Raw genomic sequence first — 19,317 nt, forward strand, 5'->3', positions numbered from 1 at the left:
GCCTCCACTGTAACTCTCCTGCCACTGTCTGGAGCATTATTCTAGCACTGCCAACAAGCTGAAAATAATTATTCAGCATCTCCTATATAAGATATACTGCGCTTAGTGTTGTAAAGACCTTCCAAGGAGCATGGATAAGATTCTTGTTCAAGGAACTTAACTTTTAGTGGAGAGGATAACACAATACACAAATAACCAGAGTGCAAGGAGAAAGCCTACAAGTGCTCAAAGAGAGTATCTGAAATTAAACTGCTTTAAAAGCATATAGTGGGGCAGCCCGGGTGGCTCAGCAGTTTAGCGCCACCTTCAGCCCAGGGCATGATCCTGGAGACCTGGGATGGAGTCCCACATCAGGCTCCCTGCATGGAGCCTGCTTTTCCCTCTGCCTGTGTCTCTGCCTCTGTGTCTCTCATGAATAAATTTTAAAAATCTTAAAAAAAAAAAAAAAAAAAAAAAAGCACACGGTGTTCCTGGGATTACAGGGATGGTGGGCCTGTGACCAAGGGACTGAAGAGGAGATGAAGTGCCAAGGCACGGATACTTCTGGTAGTAGATTCTGAAGAGCAGCTGGAAATTATTAATGCAAATAAAGAAGAGAGAGAGAAGGGAATTCGAGGCCAAAGGGTCAAAATTAGCAAAAGAAGACTAAGGACCAGGTGTACAGGTTGGATGCTAAGCTGTCTTGAATAAGATTCCAGCCAGACTACAAAAAGCTTAAGGGAACTAACCTAAGGAATTAAGGCTTTGTTTATGAAGTAGTATTGGGGATGCCATTAAAAAAAACTACAGCTCAGGAGCAGCTGGGTAGCTCAGTGCTTGATCGTCCGCCTTTGGCTCAGGTGGTGATGGGGGTCCTGGGATCCAGTCCCGCATCAGGCTCCCCACAGGGGGCCTGCTTCTCCCTCTGCCTAGGTCTCTGCGTCTCTCAGGAATAAATAAAATCTTACCTCCAAAGACACTCCTTTACTATTAAGCCCTAACAGGTACCTGGGCACTGATTAGTTTTTTTTAAATCTCTTAAAAACATTTGTAATGCCTGATTTAGGCATTCACGCAGTGTACATACCACGCCCTGCAGAGCACACCTCCAGAGTACCCGTAAGTATTCTGTGGGAAAACTCCACTAAAGAACATATAGGCCCCCAATTCCAAATTGCATCCCCACATTTTCCCCTCAACGTTTTGCAGCGTCGGAGTCAAAGGCCTTATCAGTTCTGAAACAGAACACTAGCACAATGGCAATAACAAAATAACGATCAATTCTAGGTCAGGGCTGCGTTATAAAAACTTCTCCACGTGGTGGTCCTCTAAAAAAGTCATCCTTTCTTCCAGGTCCTCCAATTGAGTATTAAGGGGTTTGGGGCTCATTTACAATTCACAGAATTGTTGCTGTTTCGATTTTTCCCAAAGCCAAGACAATGATTTCCGCGACCGCCTAACGACCTGAATTAGACACAGCATCCCTGAGCCTGCATTTCCTGGATTAACTCCGGAGTACTTCTAATAAAGCCAAATCAAACAAACCTTTTTTAAGTCAAGGCCTATGTGATCCCCCAGAAAAGTCAGCCTCAAAATAAGGTGGATACTATGGCCCCCTCTCCGTTTTGCGTAGCTGGAGGGACAGCTAGCTCAGTCCGCCCGGGGCGGAGCGGGCTCGCGTTCAGTCCTTTCCCACCAGGTCTCCCGGAGGCCGCCCTTAGTGCCCCGCCCGTTACCCGCTTCGTACCCTCAGGTTAGCCCGGAGGCCGAGACTCTTGGCCAAGTTCTGCAGGTCGCTGTACTTGAAGGAGTCAAGCTCCTCAAGGGAGGGTATGGCCACGGCGAGCTGCATCCAGGCGACTACGCAGACGACGCGTACCCCACACACAACAAAGCAGTTCAAAACTCAGGCGCCACGGAGAGCGTTGGCCAAACCGAGCTTTATAGAGAGTTTAAATTGAAAATACTGCACTCCTATTGGTTAAAAATGCTGTGAAGGCGGGGTTTCCTGGCGCTGACCAATAGAAACAACGATGCTCCACCCATCAGACGCATGTTTCCCCCCCACCCCCCAACAACGCTTTGGCGCCGAAGGGCGTGTCCAGGCAGTGGGGCGGGACAGAGCGCCCGGCTCACGACGTCCAATGAGGATGCAGGAATTGTGCTTGGGCGGGGCCAGGTGTGTGTTTGAAGCGGAGGCGCGGGCTGCGGGAAAATGGCCGCTCGGCCGCGGTCGCGGCCGCCCCGTTTGCGATCTGCAAAGCTTCCGCGGGGTGACTTTTGTGACCGCGCTAAGAAGACAACTGACGAATCTTCTTGTACGACTTCTATGGAGTGGGACACGCAGGTAGTGAACGGGTCCTCGCCGCTTGGCCCCGCGGGCCTGGGTGCGGAGAAGCTGCCATCCGGCCCGCGGCTGCCGTCGTGGCTGCAGCCCGAGAGGTGCGCCGTGTTCCAATGCGCACAGTGCCACGCCGTGCTCGCTGACTCTGTGCACCTCGCCTGGGACCTGTCGCGGTCCCTCGGAGCCGTGGTCTTCTCCAGTGAGTGGGGGCAGAGCCTGAGGGAGGTGGAGGAGGGCCAGAGCGGGGGTTCCCTCTCTCTCACGGGATGGTCCAGGGCGGGTGGTGAAAACTGCAGGGTGAAGATTTGGAAGGAAATTAACCCCATTGCCTGGCAGGGGTGGTGGCAACTTTTCATGATTTTTGTGGCCACGATGAGTCTACCTGTAGCGGGTAGGTTTTCCCTTTCAAGGCTTCACAGGTACTCCATCTGACCCCTGTTTGTCTTCTTAGGAGTCACAAATAACGTGGTTTTGGACGCTCCCTTCCTAGTTGGCATTGAAGGTTTGCTCAAAGGCAGGTATGTACTGAGGTCTCGATCGGTTTCTAGTCCCTCAGTAAGACTGAGTAAGCCTAGACTGAGTAAGCCTAGAACTGACTGAGTAAGCCTAGAACCGACATGTAGAAGGGGAAAATAGTTCTTATTTGCGCTAGAGGAAAACTTTATTCAGTCCTTACGCTGTTTGAAGGATGTTTCTTTTACCTGTTTGAGACTTGTAGGAACTTGATGTATTAATGAAATGGAAAGGTTGTGTTTGTGTGTAGATTTTAAGATCTTTCTGAGGGCCACATCTCTAGTGGCTTGTGCAAATGAAGTAAGGCTAAGAAAGTTGTGTCTAGTATGGGAAAAGGGAGAAAAGTACCTTTTGCTGTGTAGTGAGAATCATTATAAAATACAATCCTTTGAAATAACTAGGGCTTTTAAATTTGCATTTTACCTGGAGTTTGTAATAAGCCATGGTAGGACTAATTCTTTTGGAATCCAGGAAACCTGGGGAAGAACACAAGTTGAATGTTATGTACTTGAATACTGCGGGTAAACTTTGCATTTAGTCTGTGCTTTGATCTCCCAAGTGACCATAAAATATTCAATGAATATAGTATTACAAGGCTCCTCAATTTTGAGTGTTGGCTTAACAGCAGAACATTCTGACTACAGTTCTGTTCAGTTTTAGGGTTAAATAAGGTACAGGAATTTTTAGTTGCTTTACTTTTAGTATCCATGCCAGAGTGTCCTCTTTCCACCCAAAGGGTATAGGGTGAAAAAGAGTGGTGGCTTGCTTGGAATTGGGTCATTTGGGGCCAGACTCAGGAGCTCTCCAAATATCTTTCGTAGAATAGGATAATGCATCTAGACACATGCTGTCAAATACTGTAACCATTAGCCACATATAGCTGTTGAGCACTTAAAATATGGCCATCCTGAATTGAGAAATACTGTGAGTGCAAAATACACACTGGATTTTGAAACTTGATACAAAAAATTAACAGTTTAAAAATATTTATGGGACGCCTGGGTGGCTCAGCGATTAAAGCGTCTGCCTTTGGCTCAGGGCATGATCCTGGAGTCCTGGGATCGAGTCCTACATCGGGCTCCCTGCATGGAGCCTGCTTCTCCCTCTGCCCGTGTCTCTGCCTCTCGCTCTGTCTCTCATGAATAAATAAAATCTTTAAAAAAATAATAAAATAAATATTTATATGGTGAAATGATATTTTTGATATATTGGGTAGTATGAAATGTATGAAAACTAATTTCACATGTTGCTTTTGAATTTATTTTTAATAAGACTAATAGAAAATTTTAAATTACTTATGTGACTCTCATTATGTCTCTGTTGGACAGTACTAATCTAGATAGTTTGTAAAACACTGGAGGGAAATTCTCATGTGTTTGTGTACTTTTAGAATTAGGAGAGCCATGGGATTTGGCAGGAAGAGATGTATTATCAGGAAATGGTTCAAGTGATTATGGAGGGTGAGAAGTCCCAAGAGCTGTATTTGGTAAGCTAGAAACACAGGAGAGTCAGTGGTTTAGACCTGGTCCAAGTCTTTGGGAGAGCCAAAATTGTAAGTTCCAATCCAAAAGCCAGAAGGCTCTAGACCAGAGAAGAGCCTACATTTCAGTTCAAGTTCAAAGGCAGGGAGTAAAAAATGGCTTAGCTTAAAGCAATTAGTCAAGAGGAGTTTCCCCTTACTCTCACCCTTTTTGTTCTATTCAGACATTCAGTTAATTAGCTGAAGGTCACTCAAATGGGGAAACTGCTTTCCTTAGTGTACTGATTCAAATATTAATCTCATTCAAAAACCCTCTCAAACATTCAGAGTGGGTACCATGTGGCCTAGTCAAGTGGACACATAAAATGTAACCATCACTTGTTAACCTGGCACCCACATGTATCTCCTAAAATTATAACTTAATCTCCAAATAAAGACACTAACAAGGGCAGCCCAGGTGGCTCAGTGGTTTGGCGCCGTATTCGGCCCAGGGCCTGATCCTGGAGACCTGGGATCGAGTCCCACATCAGGCTCCCTGCATGGAGCCTGCTTCTCCCCCTGCCTGTGTCTCTACCTCTGTGTGTGTGTGTGTGTGTGTGTGTGTGTGTGTGGTGAATAAATAAATAAAATCTTAAAAAAAAAGACAATAACAAGGTCATAATTCTGTCTAACATGTTACAACTATCCTACATACAACCGAAAACACACTAACCCCTTCTCTAGAAGAGGAAATAAAGTCCTTAATGTTTACATTTCTCCTTGATCTCTCATAACTTAAATACTGTGATACAAAATCAATAGTACTTAAAAAATTTTTTTAAAGATTTTATTATTTATGAAAGACACAGAGAGAGGGGCAGAGACATAGGCAGAGGGAGGAGCGGGCTCCTTGCAGGGAGCCCGATGTGGGACTCGATTTTGATCCCCGGAGCTGGGATCACGTCTGAGCTGAAGGCAGATGCTCAACTGCTGAGCTACCCAGGTGTTCCTAAAATCAATAATACTTAAATAGAATGATATAGTATGATCTTATTTGTATAGTAAGGGAATAAGCGAAGAACAGAGATAAACCAACACGCAGACCTACTCATAACAAAGCAAGGAAGAAATACTCATGACAGTTAGAGTCCTCATTTCTGTAACCGGTCACCTGGTCAGAGCTGATATTTTTTTTTTAAATTTTTTTTTTTTTATTTATGATAGAGAGAGAGGCAGAGACATAGGCAGAGGGAGAAGCAGGCTCCATGCACCGGGAGCCCGACGTGGGACTCGATCCCGGGTCTCCAGGATCGCGCCCTGGGCCAACGGCAGGCGCTAAACCACTGCGCCACCCAGGGATCCCCCAGAGCTGATATTTATAACTACCTTCTTCCACTACCCATCTGTATGCCTTATGCCTTTAGCAAACACTCAGCTAGTCATAGTTCTTTACCTGGTGTGGTAATGCAAATCTTCATTTTTGAAGGAATTGTGACCCATTAGACTAATATTCATTGAAATATTTTATATTGTACACATAGGCAGAATTTTGGAATTTTTTTTTCACATTTTGTCCTGTGCCATATATTAGTATCTATCAGACATTTTTCTGTAGGTACTGTGCTTTGTCTGATACCATTATTCCTACATAGGAATTCATTCAAATTAATGCAACTTTATTTCATGGCTTGCTTTTTGGTTACCATATTCACAAAAATACAGTTCTACATGTGTGGAATAGGACTTAATTTACCAATGAATTTGAGATGTTGTGTTGCTTGGGGGTTTTTTTATATCCATTGACAAGAAATATTTTTCTTTGTGGTCATGTGATTTTTATACTGTTTAGTGCAGTTTTTCTGTATAGTGTATTATATTTATACAAATAATTTTTTCCCTTACCAAACCACTTTAAAATTGTTTTCAAAAAAAAAATTGTTTTCAGAGGTGCCTGGCTGACTCAGTTGGAAGAGCATGCAATTCTTGATCTCAGGGTCATGAGTTTGAACCCCATATTGGGGACAGAGAATGAATGAATACATACATACATACATACATATAGTTTTCAATACATGCCTGATGAAACATAGTTATTTTTTTCTTAAAATATTTCTCTGCAGTATTTGGATATGTCTTATGTACCAGCAAATATGGTGAGTGACTTACCCAAGTGGTGTAACTAGAATCATTACCTATTTCCTCATCTAGTATCTTTCAGATAAAAGAAAAGGAAATTGGGCAGCCCAGATGGCTCAGTGGTTTAGTGCAGGCTTCAGCCCTCGGCCTGATCCTGGAGCCCTGGGATCGAGTCCCATGTCAGGCTCCCTGCATGGAGCCTGCTTCTCCCTCTACCTGTGGCTCTGCCTCTCTCTCTCTGTGTGTGTGTGTCTCTCATGAATAAATAAATAAAATCTTAAAAAAAAAAAAAAAAAAAAGGAAAGGAAATAGATGACGTGCTAGAGTAATAGGATTTCTTTTCTTTTTTCTCTTTTGACATTTTGTCTGGATTTTTTTTTTTTTTTTTACATATGCAAGAGAAAAATTCTGATTTGTGTTCTATTAATAATTTTTTTTAAAAGGTTTTTTATTGATTTATTCATGACAGACACAGAGAGAGAGAGAGAGAGAGAGAGGCGGAGACACAGGCAGAGGGAGAAAGAAGCAGGCTCCATGCAGGGAGCCTGATGTGGGACTTGATCCCCAGTCTCTAGGATCACACCCCGGGCTGGAGGTGGTACTAAACCACTAGGCCACTGGGGCTGCCCAATAAATTGTTTAGTAAACCCCAACTTGATTATTTTTCTCAATTTAGAAAGTGGTTTAATGGTAGCTAATTTATATGGTCATGTGTAGTTTTTTATGTTTAAATGTTAATATGATTAGTTAGCTCTTTTTCTGCTTTTCAAATGTGGATTATACTGTGACAGTTGGACATCCATAAGAATCTAGGATGTAATTATATTGAAGGCTGAGTTAACCTTTCTTGAATATGATGCCATTTCTTTGGTTTCAGTCCTATTAAAGTGCAGTTTTTAGGAGAACTGGTTTCAGAGACTGGTTATTTTATATTTCTTCTCTGATTTTCATACCCACATTCTATTTTTCATTCCAGCACTTACAACCTTTTATTCTGTAATTCCTGTGGTGTTCCCATTGGTTTCCATTTGTATTCTACCCATGCTGCTCTGGCTGCCTTGAGAGGTCACTTTTGCCTTTCCAGTGATGAAATGGTATGGTGAGTAGACTTAGATATTCTTTATCAAATACATTTTTTAAAAAAAATCTATGCACGAGAGACAGAGAGAGAGTGAGAGAGGCAGAGACATAGGCAGAGGGAAAAGCAAACTCCACACAAGGAGCCCGATGTGGAACTCTGATCCCAGACCCCAGGTTTATACCCTGAGCCGAAGGCAAACTCTCAACTGCTGAGTCACCTAGGCATCCCTATCAAATACATTTTATTTTTATTTTTTAAAGATTTTATTTATTTATTCATGGGATACACAGAGAGAGAGAGAGAGAGGCAGAGACACAGGCAGAGGAAGAAGCAGGCTCCATGCAGGGAGCCTGAGTAGGACTCGATCCCAGGACTCCAGGATCACACCCTGGGCCGAAGGCAGGCGCTAAACTGCTGAGCCACCCAGGCGTCCCTTCATTCATTCATTCATTCATTTATAAGAATTTTTTTAAAAAATATTTTTAATTTATTTATTCATGAGACACACAGAGGGAGAGAGAGAGAGAGACAGAGACAGAGACACAGGCAGAGGGAGAAGCAGGCTCCCTGACATGGGACTCGATCCCAGGTCTCCAGGATCAGGCCCTGAGCTGAAGGTGGCACTAAACCGCTGAGCCACCTGGGCTGCCCTCAAATACATTTTATTTTTTTTATTTTTTATTTTTTTTATTTATTTATGATAGTCACAGAGAGAGGGAGAGAGAGAGAGAGGCAGAGACATAGGCAGAGGGAGAAGCAGGCTCCATGCACCGGGAGCCCGACATGGGATTCGATCCCGGGTCTCCAGGATCGCGCCCTGGGCTAAAGGCAGGCGCTAAACCGCTGCGCCACCCAGGGATCCCCCTCAAATACATTTTAAAAGAGCTTCTAGAAAAGGCAGAATACTTGTACCAAAAAAGTGCTACAGCAAGGCACTATTACTCAAAAAGAAGTCAGTTGGGCCAAAATACAGTTCATGACATTATGCTCATTTTAGATGTCTTAGATGTTTTAATAAGCATACCATGGGATAAATGAGAGGATGTTCTTTTGTTACAGAAATTTGTGGAACGTAGGTTTTTGCAAAATAATATTGTAATAGATACTTACTGGGCTTGTGACCAGCCCCTATTTTTTTTCCCCATAGAGTGGGACCTTATGGCCATGTTTTTTATCATGTGTGATACTACTCCCAGGTGATGGGATCAAGAATGAATACTTGACCTAAGCTAAGCTAGTTAGGCTTTCTACTCTAGGAATTTGAAATAAGGACCCAGAGGGATCCCTGGGTGGCGCAGTGGTTTGGCGCTTGCCTTTGGCCCAGGGCGCAATCCTGGAGACCCGGGATCGAATCCCACATTGGGCTCCTGGTGCATGGAGCCTGCTTCTCCCTCTGCCTGTGTCTCTGCCTCTCTCTCTCTCTCTCTGTGACTATCATAAATAAATTAAAAAAAAAAAATTGAAATAAGGACCCAGAGACACTGGTCACTTGTAGATGGTACTGGTGCTGAAGTTGGGAAATGAAAGCTCTAGGTTTAAGGTAGCTTTTTTCTGTATTATGCATGTATATGCAGTGAAATCTTGTCTGCAGAAAAGAATAAAGCAGATAGATACCCCAAAAAAGTAAAAAATAATGACGTGGCCTAATAGATAATGCACTGTACTTCTTGTTCCTTCTTATGTAGTACTGGGATATTTATCTTCCTAATACTACTGTCACTTGAGCTTTTTTGTTATTTATTTTTTTATATTTTAAAGATTTTATTTATTCATTAGAGCCACACACACAGAGAGAGGGGCAGAGACACAGGCAGAGGGAGAAGCAGGCTCCATGCAGGGAGCCCGATGTGGGACTCGATCCCAGGACTTCAGGATCACACCCTGGGCCGAAGGCAGGCGCTAAACCGCTAAGCCACCCATGGATCCCCAGCTTTTTTTTTTTTTTTTTTTTTTTTTTTTTGCTTTTTTCTTTTTTATAACAAACTGAAACATCTATCATAGTTTTTACTTGACCATTAAAAACAAAAAAAAAACAAAAACAGGGATTGATGACCTAGTTTCTGCCAAGCATTATTCTTACCTCACTGAGTCCTTTTTTTTTTTTTAAGATTTTATTTATTTATTCATGAGAGACACAGACAGAGAGAGGGGCAGAGACACAGGCAGAGAAGAAGCAGGCTCCATGCAGGGAGCCCGATGTGGGACTCAATCCTGGATCCCACGACCACAACCTGAGCCAAAGGCAGGCACCCAACCGCTGAGCCACCCAGGTGTCCCTCACTGAGTCCTTTATATGAGAAAACTGGCACTCAGGTGGAGAGCTAAGATTTTCATCTGTGTCTTAACTCCAAAGCTCATTTTTGTTTCATTAAACATTTTCTCTAATGTGCTTAGATCAGTGTTTCTAGCTGAGCTATATATGACTAAATAATAAAACTCATAAATAACAATGGTCCTTTTTCATTCATAAGGTTGTTCAAAGTGTTTTAGGTATACTCTTTGTTCTTCACTGCAATTTTTTCTTTCACTGCAGATTTTCAACAGGAAATGTACTTGAATGAGATTGATAATTTATCAATTTCTAATTTTTTCTTAATTTCTAGAATTAAGTTTAAAGAGGGGAAAAATATTTTTTGTTTTTGAAATATAAAGTTTATTTTTAATTTAAATTCAATTAACATAATGTATTATTGGTTTCAGGGGTAGAATTTAGTGGTTCATCAGTTGCATCCATCACCCAGTTACCCCATCCCCCCACTCCCCTCTTCTCCAGCAACCCTTAGTTTGTTACCTATGATTAAGAGTTTCTTGGGGGGATCCCTGGGTGGCGCAGTGGTTTGGCGCCTGCCTTTGGCCCAGGGCACGATCCTGGAGACCCGGGATCGAATCCCACGTTGGGCTCCGGGTGCATGGAGCCTGCTCTCCCTCTGCCTGTGTCTCTGCCCCCCCCCCCCCTCTCTCTCTCTCTGTGACTATCGTAAATAAGTAATAATAAAAAAAATTAAAAAAAAAAAAAAAGAGTTTCTTGGGAATCTCTGGGTGGCTCAGTGATTTAGCGCCTGTCTTTGACCCAGGGCGTGATCCCGGAGTCCCGGGATCAAGTCCCACGTCAGGCACCCTGCATAGAGCCTGCTTCTCCCTCTGCCTGTGTCTCTGCCTCTCTGTGTGTCTTTCATGAATAAATAAATAAAATCCTTATAAAAAAAAAAAAAGAGGGGAATCCCTGGCTGGCTCAGTGGTTTACTGCCTGCCTTTGGCCCATGGCGTGATCCTGGAGTCCTGGGATCGAGTCCCACGTTGGGCTCCCTGTACGGAGCCTGCTTCTCCCTCTGCCTGTGTCTCTGCCTCTCTCTCCTCTGTGTCTTTCATGAATAAATAAATAAAATCTTAAAAAAAAAAAAGTTTCTTATGGTTTCTCTCCCTCTCTGATTTTGTCTTATTAGGGAAAAGTATTTCTAAATGTGTGTTATTAGTAACCTCAAATCCTCTTTATTTTTTTAAGATTTTATTTATTCATGAGAAACACAGAGAAAGAGAGAGAGAGAGAGAGAGAGAGAGAGAGAGACACCAGCACAGGGAGAAGCAGGCTCCATGCAGGGAGTCCAGTGTGGGACTCGATCTCGGGACTCCAGGATCATGCCCTGGGCTGAAGTTGGCGCTAAACTGCTGAGCCACCCGGGCTACCCTCAAATCCTCTTTAAAAACAGTTCTAAGTACTTGTTCCAGCTGAGCTGTAATTGAATTTTTGCTTAGGGAAGTTAAGTTTTTCATAACAAAAAAAATTTTTAATGTACATTTTTAAAGTATAATAGGATTTTAAGTAATTTCTTAATCTTTAAAAATGAGGAGTTGAGACCCTAAGGTTCGTATATTCTTTTTGATTAAGTAGCAATTAGGAAAGTATAGGTAGCATGAGTCTGGGAAGATAATCTATCTTTGTTAATCAGAATGAATTTGTTTGCCGGTAAAAGAAAACCTGGGACACCTGGGTGGCTGGGTACCCCATCCCCCCACTCCCCTCCTCTCCAGCAACCCTTAGTTTGTTACCTATGATTAAGAGTTTCTTGGGAATCTCTGGGTGGCTCAGCGATTTAGCGCCTGCCTTTGGCCTAGGGCGTGATCCTGGAGTCCCAGGATCGAGTCCCATGTCTGGCTCCCTGCATGGAGCCTGCTTCTCTCCCTGCCTGTGTCTCTGCCTCTGTGTGTCTCATGAATAAATAAATAAAACCTTTAAAAAAAAAAGAAGAAGAAGAAAACCTTACTGACAGTGGCTTCAATAAGTAAGGGGTGGAGTGATTGGCCGCTCCAGGAGTCTTCTAGTGGCTCAGCCACAATTGGGCTCTGGATCAGCATCTCTGGTTCTCTCGGTCTTTTTCTCTTGGCTGCTGCTGCAATCATAAGCATTGTATCCATGGACAATAGCATCTCCAACCAGAAGGAAGCGGATATGGAAAGTGGGAACACAGGAAATGGTCTCTATTTTATCATCAGAAATGTCCTTATTATTGGCCAGAACTATGTAACATGATTGCCTTAAGGTAGGAAAGCAGATATGTGTCAGGAGGGAATAAGATTGCCACACTTGGTTTAGAACAGTTATGATTCATCTCCTGGGATTGAGCATACTCCTGTCCTAAACAAAATCTGGGTTCTGTTGCAAGAAAGAAGTTAGGAATGGCTACTAGGTAGGCAAACAACAGTGTTTGTTACCATATGATTACTTTTCTTCTAGCTGCTATACAGTTTAGTTATTCATAGGACCCTTGTTTTTGTGTTTAGTTTGTTGTGGGATAATTTTGTCTTTTTTTTTTTTTATTTTTTTTTATTTTTTATAATTTTGTCTTATGTATTCCCGGCTGGCAAGGGAATGAGACGGTCTCTAATGATTTCTTAACTGAGAATTTGTTTTTCCTACAAAATGCAATACAAATGTTGAAACAAATCTGTAAGAAGGTTGTCTTTGCCTGACGTTGCTTTAGAGGACAAGTTTGGTTCATTGATCATCTTAACTGATACTAATATTTTCTCTGTATATTTTCTATCCAGCTATCTCTTAAAAACAAAAGCCATAGTAAATGCATCTGAGATGGATATTGACAACTTGTCTCTACCAGAAAAGGTTGCAGAGGTAAAATTTCATGGTGGTTGTATGTTTCCTTTAATATAGGCATACCTCAGAGATATTGTGGGTTCAGTTCCAGACCACTTCAATAAAACAAATACCGTAATAAAAACAAGTCAAATTATTATTTTGGTTTCCCACCATATATAAAAGTTATGTTTACACTATACTGTAGTCTACTTAAGTGTCTAAAATAATGTACATACCTTAATTAAAAAATACTTCATTGCTAAAAATGCTGACCATCGTCTGAGCTTTCAGGAAGTTGTAATTGTTGATTAGTGATCACTCTAACAAATATAATAATATTGAAAAGTTTGAAATATTCTGAGAGTTGCCAAAATGTGACAGAGCCATGAAGTGAGCAAATGCTGTTGGAAAAACGATGCCAATAGACTTTCTCCCACAAGGTTGCCACAAACCTTCAGCTTATAGAAAACATGGATCTTTGTGATGAAGCAAAGCACAATAAAATGAGGTATGCCTGTATAGACAACTCCTGGCAGTTTATTCCAGTGAATTTGGTGGTGATGACATGGTGTAATACTCCAATAATCCTTTATACCTGGTTTGGCATTTCTTATTGAATTTGTGACACAAAGCCAAATATTGTAAGGTCCAGTTCAGGAGTAGGAAGAAAGCTGCTTAGATCCTGTATTTCCTATACTACTCTCCTCTGCTGGGAATGGATATTGCACCTTTCATAGATCTGTCCTCTCTCTCTCTCTCTCTCTCTCTCTCTCTCTTTTTTAAAGATTTTATTTTTACTTTTAAATTTTAAAGAAAAGATTTTATATATTTATTCATGAGAGACACGGAGAGAGAGAGGCAGAGAGACATAGGCAGAAGGGAGCCGACTCCTTGCGGGGAGCTGGAAATGGTACTTGATCCCAGGATCCTGGGATCACGACCTGAGCCAAAGGCAGATGCTCAACCACTGAGCCACCCAGGTGCCCCTAAAGATTTTATTTTTAAATAATTGGCACTCAGCGTGGGGCTTGAATTTATAACCCCAAATCAGGAGTCACAGGCTCCTCCAAAGGAGCCAACTTGGTGCCCCAGATCTGTCCTTTCCATAGCACTTCTTGTTTAGATGTCTCAGGAAAGAGTGGTGAAACAATCATTAGGAATTCTTATTTAAATGAGTTTTCTAGCTGTTGATGGTTTTGAAGTTGAAAAAAGCAACTTTGGGTAGCTTACTGATGCATTCTGAGTGGAAATTTGGCTATAACTGTACTTAAGCTCAGAAAACCAACCTGAGAATTTATCGTTCATTTTGTTTTTAGTATTGTTAATATATTACTCCTTGCTAATTATACATTTTGTAACCGGTGGTGTTTTTTTTTTTTTTTCTTAAGTTTAAGTATCTTTTAGGACAAGGAAAGAGTGATTTTTGAGGGTGTTGTTTTGCATAGCTAACTAAGCTTATGAAACCATGCTCTAAGCAAGGTGTTGGCAACTTTTTCTATAATGGACCAGATGACAAATATTTTAAGCTTTGTGACCATTCTCAAGTGCTCAACTGTACTATTGTAGTGCAGAAGCAGCCACAGACAGTATTATAAACAAGTGGGTGTGGCTGTGTTGCAGCAAAACGATATAAATGGGCAGTCACAGTTAGCTAACCTTTGCTCTAAGCAACAAAGTTGATGAGAGGGGTCAGTAACTTTTCACTCCTGTGGGAGATAACTTCTGGAATGGCAGCCAGAGGAGCTCCATGGACCTCCTTCCCCCACCCCCAGCAAAACTTCCATAACTGAATAAAATTACAAAAAACCCCAACCATTTTAAGTCTGTAGGAAATGTTCTTCAAGGAATAAAGCAAATGAAGAGATACTTACTTTAGAAAATGTATTTAGGGCAGCCCAGGTAGCTCAGCAGTTTAGCACCGCCTTCAGCCCAGGGCGTGATTCTGGGGTCCGGGATCGAGTCCCACATCAATCCCACATCGAGCCTGCTTCTCCCTCTGCCTGTGTCTCTGCCTCTCTCTCATTCTCTCTCTCTCTCTCTCTCTCTCTGTCTCTGTGTGTGTGTCTCATGAATAAATAAATAAAATCTTAAAAAAAAAAAAGAACATATTTAACCTCATTAAGAACAGTGAAAGCCTGTGGTATTTGTGCCACAGCCTGCTCACTCCCTATCATACCTCTCTACCTTAGAGAGAGGGCAGGAGGCTCTATCTGGTCTGCTGTAGCCAAGAACACAGGGATCCTTTTTGCCCTAGCTCTCAGTAGAGGGCTGTGATATCTTCCGGGAGTGGCAGGCATCAGTAATTCTCATCAAAAGCTCTATTCCAGTCAAAAATGGCCATTTGTAGGTACAGGTTCTATCAAAGGCACAGCAAGCTAAGTATTAGGAACCCATTCACTCTTGCCCCAGCTTGCATGTAGAGCAGAGGTCTCACACTGGCCGAGGTAAGCCAAGAAGATGAGAAGTGGCATCTATACCCAGCACTCTGCTTGTAAAGTAAGGGTGTCATTCCAAGAGACACTGGCCCCTAGCTTGGGAGGAGCTGGGCTAAGAGGCAGATTGTAAAAACAGAACTCCAAAGTGCCCCCCTCCCCTACCACTCAAGGGAACTGACTTTACTTGAAACAAAGCTTGGGGACATTCAAGTCTAAGAGTACAGCGCAAAACGGACATTTTGAGGTAAGCAATTAAGAGGAAGCTGGTAGTTCCATGAGAGCAACAAGCTAAACCATAGATTAGTTAGAAGTTTACCAGACAGAATCAGAGAATACACAGCTAAGAAGAGCCCCCCTGGGTTCAGAACAACAACAAAAAGACTGGCTACCAGTCTTTTAAAAGACTAACCTACAAAGGTGGGGCCTGAATTTAATTGGATTAGACTGATGAACAATTTATGTCCCAGGGCATTGTCAAAACCTGGAGAGCAATCAGCCCAGGAACTAGGGAAGGCTGGGGTATGATGCCAGCAGAGGCTGACAGCCTGACATTGGCCAAGGCAACATTGAAAGACAGCTTGCTGAACCCACTGTCCTCTAGGTGACCGCACCTGCCCAAGGCTTTGTTCTCTGTGGACTGGCAGCATGGTCTCCTACAGTGGGGGAAGTAGATAGCAGTGAAATAGTCTAGCCAGCTCACTAAAACAGATAAATAAAGGACAATAAGAAGCTGAAGAGTGGGTGTTTAGTATCCACAGTTGGCTATATTACTTAAAATGTCCAGTTTGTGGGGCACCTTGGCTGGCTCAGTTGGTGGAGTGTGTGACTGTTGATCTCTGGCTTGTGAGCTCGAGCCCCATGTTGGGTGTGGAGATTACTGAAAAAAATCTGAAAAAAAAAAAAAAAACTTAAAAAAAAATAAGATGTCCAGTTTGCAACAAAAAAAAAAAACGAGAAAACACTCAAAGAAGAAAGTATAACTTATAAATAGGATAAAAAGCAGGCATCTAAAACTGCCTAGGAAAGGGCCCAGATGTTAGACTTAGCAGACAAAGCCTTTGAAGCAGCCACTATAAATGTCCAAAAAACTAAAGGAAACTGCTTAAAGAAGTCAAGGAAGGTATGATGACAATATCTCATCAAATAGAGGATATCCCCAAAGAGTTAGAAATAGGTTGGAAATCCTGGAGTTGAAAAGTACAATAACAACAACAAAAAAAGGTACAATAACTAAAATTACAAACTCACTAGAGGGCCCCAAGAACAGATTTGAGCTGCCCAAAGAAAGAATCAGCAAATTGAAGACAAATTGATGAGACTGAAGGGGAAAAATGCAGGAAAGTGAACTGAAGAGACCTCTTGGACACCATCAGGCATACCTAAACATTTTTTGGTAAAGAGAATAAATACCAAATGAAGTACAGAGAAGTAGAAAAGATATTCAAAGAAATAATAGTAGAAAAATCCCCAAATTTGATGAAAAACCTGAATTTACATATCCAAAACCTCAATAAGTCCACATAGGATAAACACAGAAGAGATAATACCCCAATACATCATAGTAAAAATGAGGAGAGTAAGCAATCTTGAAGGCAACAGAAAAATGATTCACCACATCCAATGGTACTGCAATTAGACTGGGAGGCTCTAGGGATGCCAGGGTGGCTCAGCAGTTGAGCGTCTGCCTTTGGTTCAGGGTGTGGTCCCCGGGTCCCAGTATCGAGTCCCACATTGGGCTCCCTGCTTGGAGCTGGCTTCTCCCTCTGACTGTCTCTGCCTCTCTCTCTCTCTCTCTCTCTCTCTCTCTCTGTCTCTGATGAATAAATAAATAAAATCTTAAAAAAAAAAAAAGTGGGGGGGGGAGGCTCTAGAGTTACTTCTTTAATTTAAGCAGCTTTTTTTTTTTTTTAAGATTTTATTTATTCATGAGAGAGAGAGAGGCAGAGACTTAAGCAGAGAGAGATGCAGGCTCAATGCTGGGAGTCGTGTGGGACTCAATGCCAGAACTCTAGGATCATGCCCTGAACCAAAGGCAGAAGCTCAACTGCTGAGCCACTCAGGCATCCCTAAGCAGCATTTCCTAATGAATTTGGATTATTCTTGTGTCTTAAATGATAATATAAAGCAGATTTTATGGATGGTGCAAATTATGTTCAAATTATGGTTTGTTGTTGATGGTGTTGTTAACCCGTCTTCAACAGAAGGTTGTTATCCATAATTCTGTATTCCATGATAACTTTATTTACTAAGCTGAATAATACCATTAAGTTTGGTTCCTGATATAGCTATTCTTAGGTGAAAGAACTTGTCAAAAATAACCTAATTACCACAAACACAAGTACCTAACCCAACAACTAGAGCTACTTTTGAAGACAGGCATTTGTTACTGTGAACAAAGAAAAAAAAAAGTTAGATTCTTGCCCCTAGAAAAGGAGAGGAAGAGTAGTTGAGGCTCTTCTCCACAAGCTTTCTTACCCCACCTTCTTCTTGTCTTCCTTCCTTCCCAATATTTGGCACTTAAACGTGGTGATAAGGGGTAGGAAGGAGGGAGGAGGAGAAGCAGTGATGCTCAGCAGTGGCTGGTCTTTTTTCACATGAAACTTTGTATCTGAGGATCTTACTGGGCACTTGAGGTTTGTTGCATAAAGTTCTTTCAGAAATAGGGCAGCCCTGGTGGCTTAGCGGTTTAGTGCCGCCTTCAGCCCAGGGCGTGATCCTGGAGACCAGGGATTGAGTCCCACGTCGGGCTCCCCGCATGGAGCCTGCTTCTCCCTCTGCCTGTGTTTCTGCCTCTCTCTCTCTCTAATAAATAAATAAAATCCAAAAAGAAAGAAAGAAAGGAAAGAAAGAAAGAAAGAAAGAAAGAAAGAAAAGAAAGAGGACAAGCATATTTATATAATGTGTTGAGACATTACCAGCTATCAACCACTGGTTTAAATTTGAAGTGGCTTCTAAAATCATCAAAATAAGTATTAAGCTCAAGATGCCCTGATACCGATTTATTTTTCTTCCAGCTGAAAGAGAAGATAATGTTAACACATACTCGTTTATATTCACTGATGAAGATTCTGAAGGAAGGAACTCCTGACCAGCCCAAGCCAGAAAACTGATCCAGGATTAAAGCTTAACTAGGTTCAGGTCTTATTGCTGTCTTCATCAACAGGAGTTCTCAAGGAAGAAAGATTGGCTAACAAGAGATGTGAACTCTATTCTCACCTTGAGGCTGATTTTCCAAATGATTTGTGAAGCTTTGCCTAGAAAATGAGAAACAAAGGAAACCCCTACCCAGGTTTCATAGCTATTTGCCTTAAGAACTTATTTTAGCTTACCAATTTCATAAATGTTTGTTTCTGAATACATATTTTACTGCAAATGTAGGTTAAGAGGCAGTGTCCTGCAAATGGTCTGATATAAAGATGCACGGCTGTTATGAAAACAGAGTTGTATTTCATGTTGACTACTTTATTCCTACATGGAGCAGTTGTGATGATGAAGACAGAAAACATTTTTTTTCTTACATGCAATATAGGTACAAACATACTCTGTAGGTAATATTCAGTAAGTTAACTGGAAAATATACAATTTATCTTTCTCTTTTCATTTCTAAACTGAGCCTACCCAGGTAATAATGAGAGAAATGATAAAGCATTCACCAAAATGCTGTTTTTTCATATTTTGCTTTATACCACTTACACTCAGTACCTTGTCATATCATTCATTTAATAAAAGTCTACTAACTTTGGGGATAAAAGGTAAGCAAAAAGAGCCACTCTCTACCTGCACAGAGCTTTTAATCTCATTAGAGGTGGACGTTCAAACAACCACATTAATACATGTGAAATTATTACTATAGTAAAGGTTTTGAAGAAAAGAGACCTAGAGCTACCAGCACATGAAGCAGCTACCGGACTCCTGGGGTTGGAAAGGCTGCTCTGAGGAAGTGGGATTTCAGCAGTGGTCTGAAAGACTAGGAGTTAATTAGGGAATGGAGGAGGACCCGTGGAGAGGCCCTTAAAAGAAGGCCTGCAGGAGGTGAACTAGTGGCCAGAAACCAGAGGGTACAAGGACTTATTGGATGATGTTGTTGTTTAAGATTTTATCGATTTATTCATGAGAGACACAGAGATAGGCAGAGGGAGAAGCAGGCTCCCTATGTGGAGCTGGATGCAGGACTCCATCTGGGACCCCCCAGATCACACCCTGAGCTGAAGGCAGATGCTCCTCTGCTGAGCCATTCAGATGCCCCCTGGATGTTTGTTTTTATCCCAAGAACAATGG

General features: G+C 42.0%; 2 protein-coding genes across 5 annotated transcripts in view; one reads left to right on the plus strand and one right to left on the minus strand.

Moving 5' to 3' along the window:
* Nucleotides 1-2,361, minus strand: part of NUSAP1 (nucleolar and spindle associated protein 1) — a 39,730-nt gene extending 37,369 nt beyond the window's left edge. For all 4 annotated transcript variants that reach the window (XM_041740470.1, XM_041740466.1, XM_041740463.1 and 1 more), the window contains exon 1: nucleotides 1,727-2,361. In XM_041740470.1, coding sequence (XP_041596404.1) covers nucleotides 1,727-1,831 — 105 coding nt within the window. In that variant the 5' untranslated portion in view covers nucleotides 1,832-2,361. The remainder of the gene's footprint in view (nucleotides 1-1,726) is intronic.
* On the plus strand, nucleotides 2,195-18,646 carry OIP5 (Opa interacting protein 5). The gene is made up of 5 exons (XM_041731878.1): nucleotides 2,195-2,522; nucleotides 2,775-2,841; nucleotides 7,408-7,530; nucleotides 12,559-12,640; nucleotides 18,054-18,646. Exons 1-5 carry the CDS (start codon nucleotides 2,195-2,197, stop codon nucleotides 18,147-18,149), a joined length of 696 nt encoding a protein of 231 aa, XP_041587812.1. The 3' UTR covers nucleotides 18,150-18,646.
* Nucleotides 18,647-19,317: the final 671 nt, after the last annotated feature.

This window comes from Vulpes lagopus, chromosome 2 (genome assembly GCF_018345385.1).
Source record: "Vulpes lagopus strain Blue_001 chromosome 2, ASM1834538v1, whole genome shotgun sequence".
Classification (NCBI taxonomy): domain Eukaryota; kingdom Metazoa; phylum Chordata; class Mammalia; order Carnivora; family Canidae; genus Vulpes; species Vulpes lagopus.

Bases quoted from the DNA above. Each gene is read 5' to 3' on its own strand.
- OIP5 (XM_041731878.1), top strand. From the start codon at position 2,195: ATGGCCGCTCGGCCGCGGTCGCGGCCGCCCCGTTTGCGATCTGCAAAG. The intron at 2,523-2,774 runs GTGAGTGGGGGC...TTGTCTTCTTAG, and splicing joins CGGAGCCGTGGTCTTCTCCA to GAGTCACAAATAACGTGGTT. The intron at 12,641-18,053 runs GTAAAATTTCAT...TTTTTCTTCCAG, and splicing joins TACCAGAAAAGGTTGCAGAG to CTGAAAGAGAAGATAATGTT.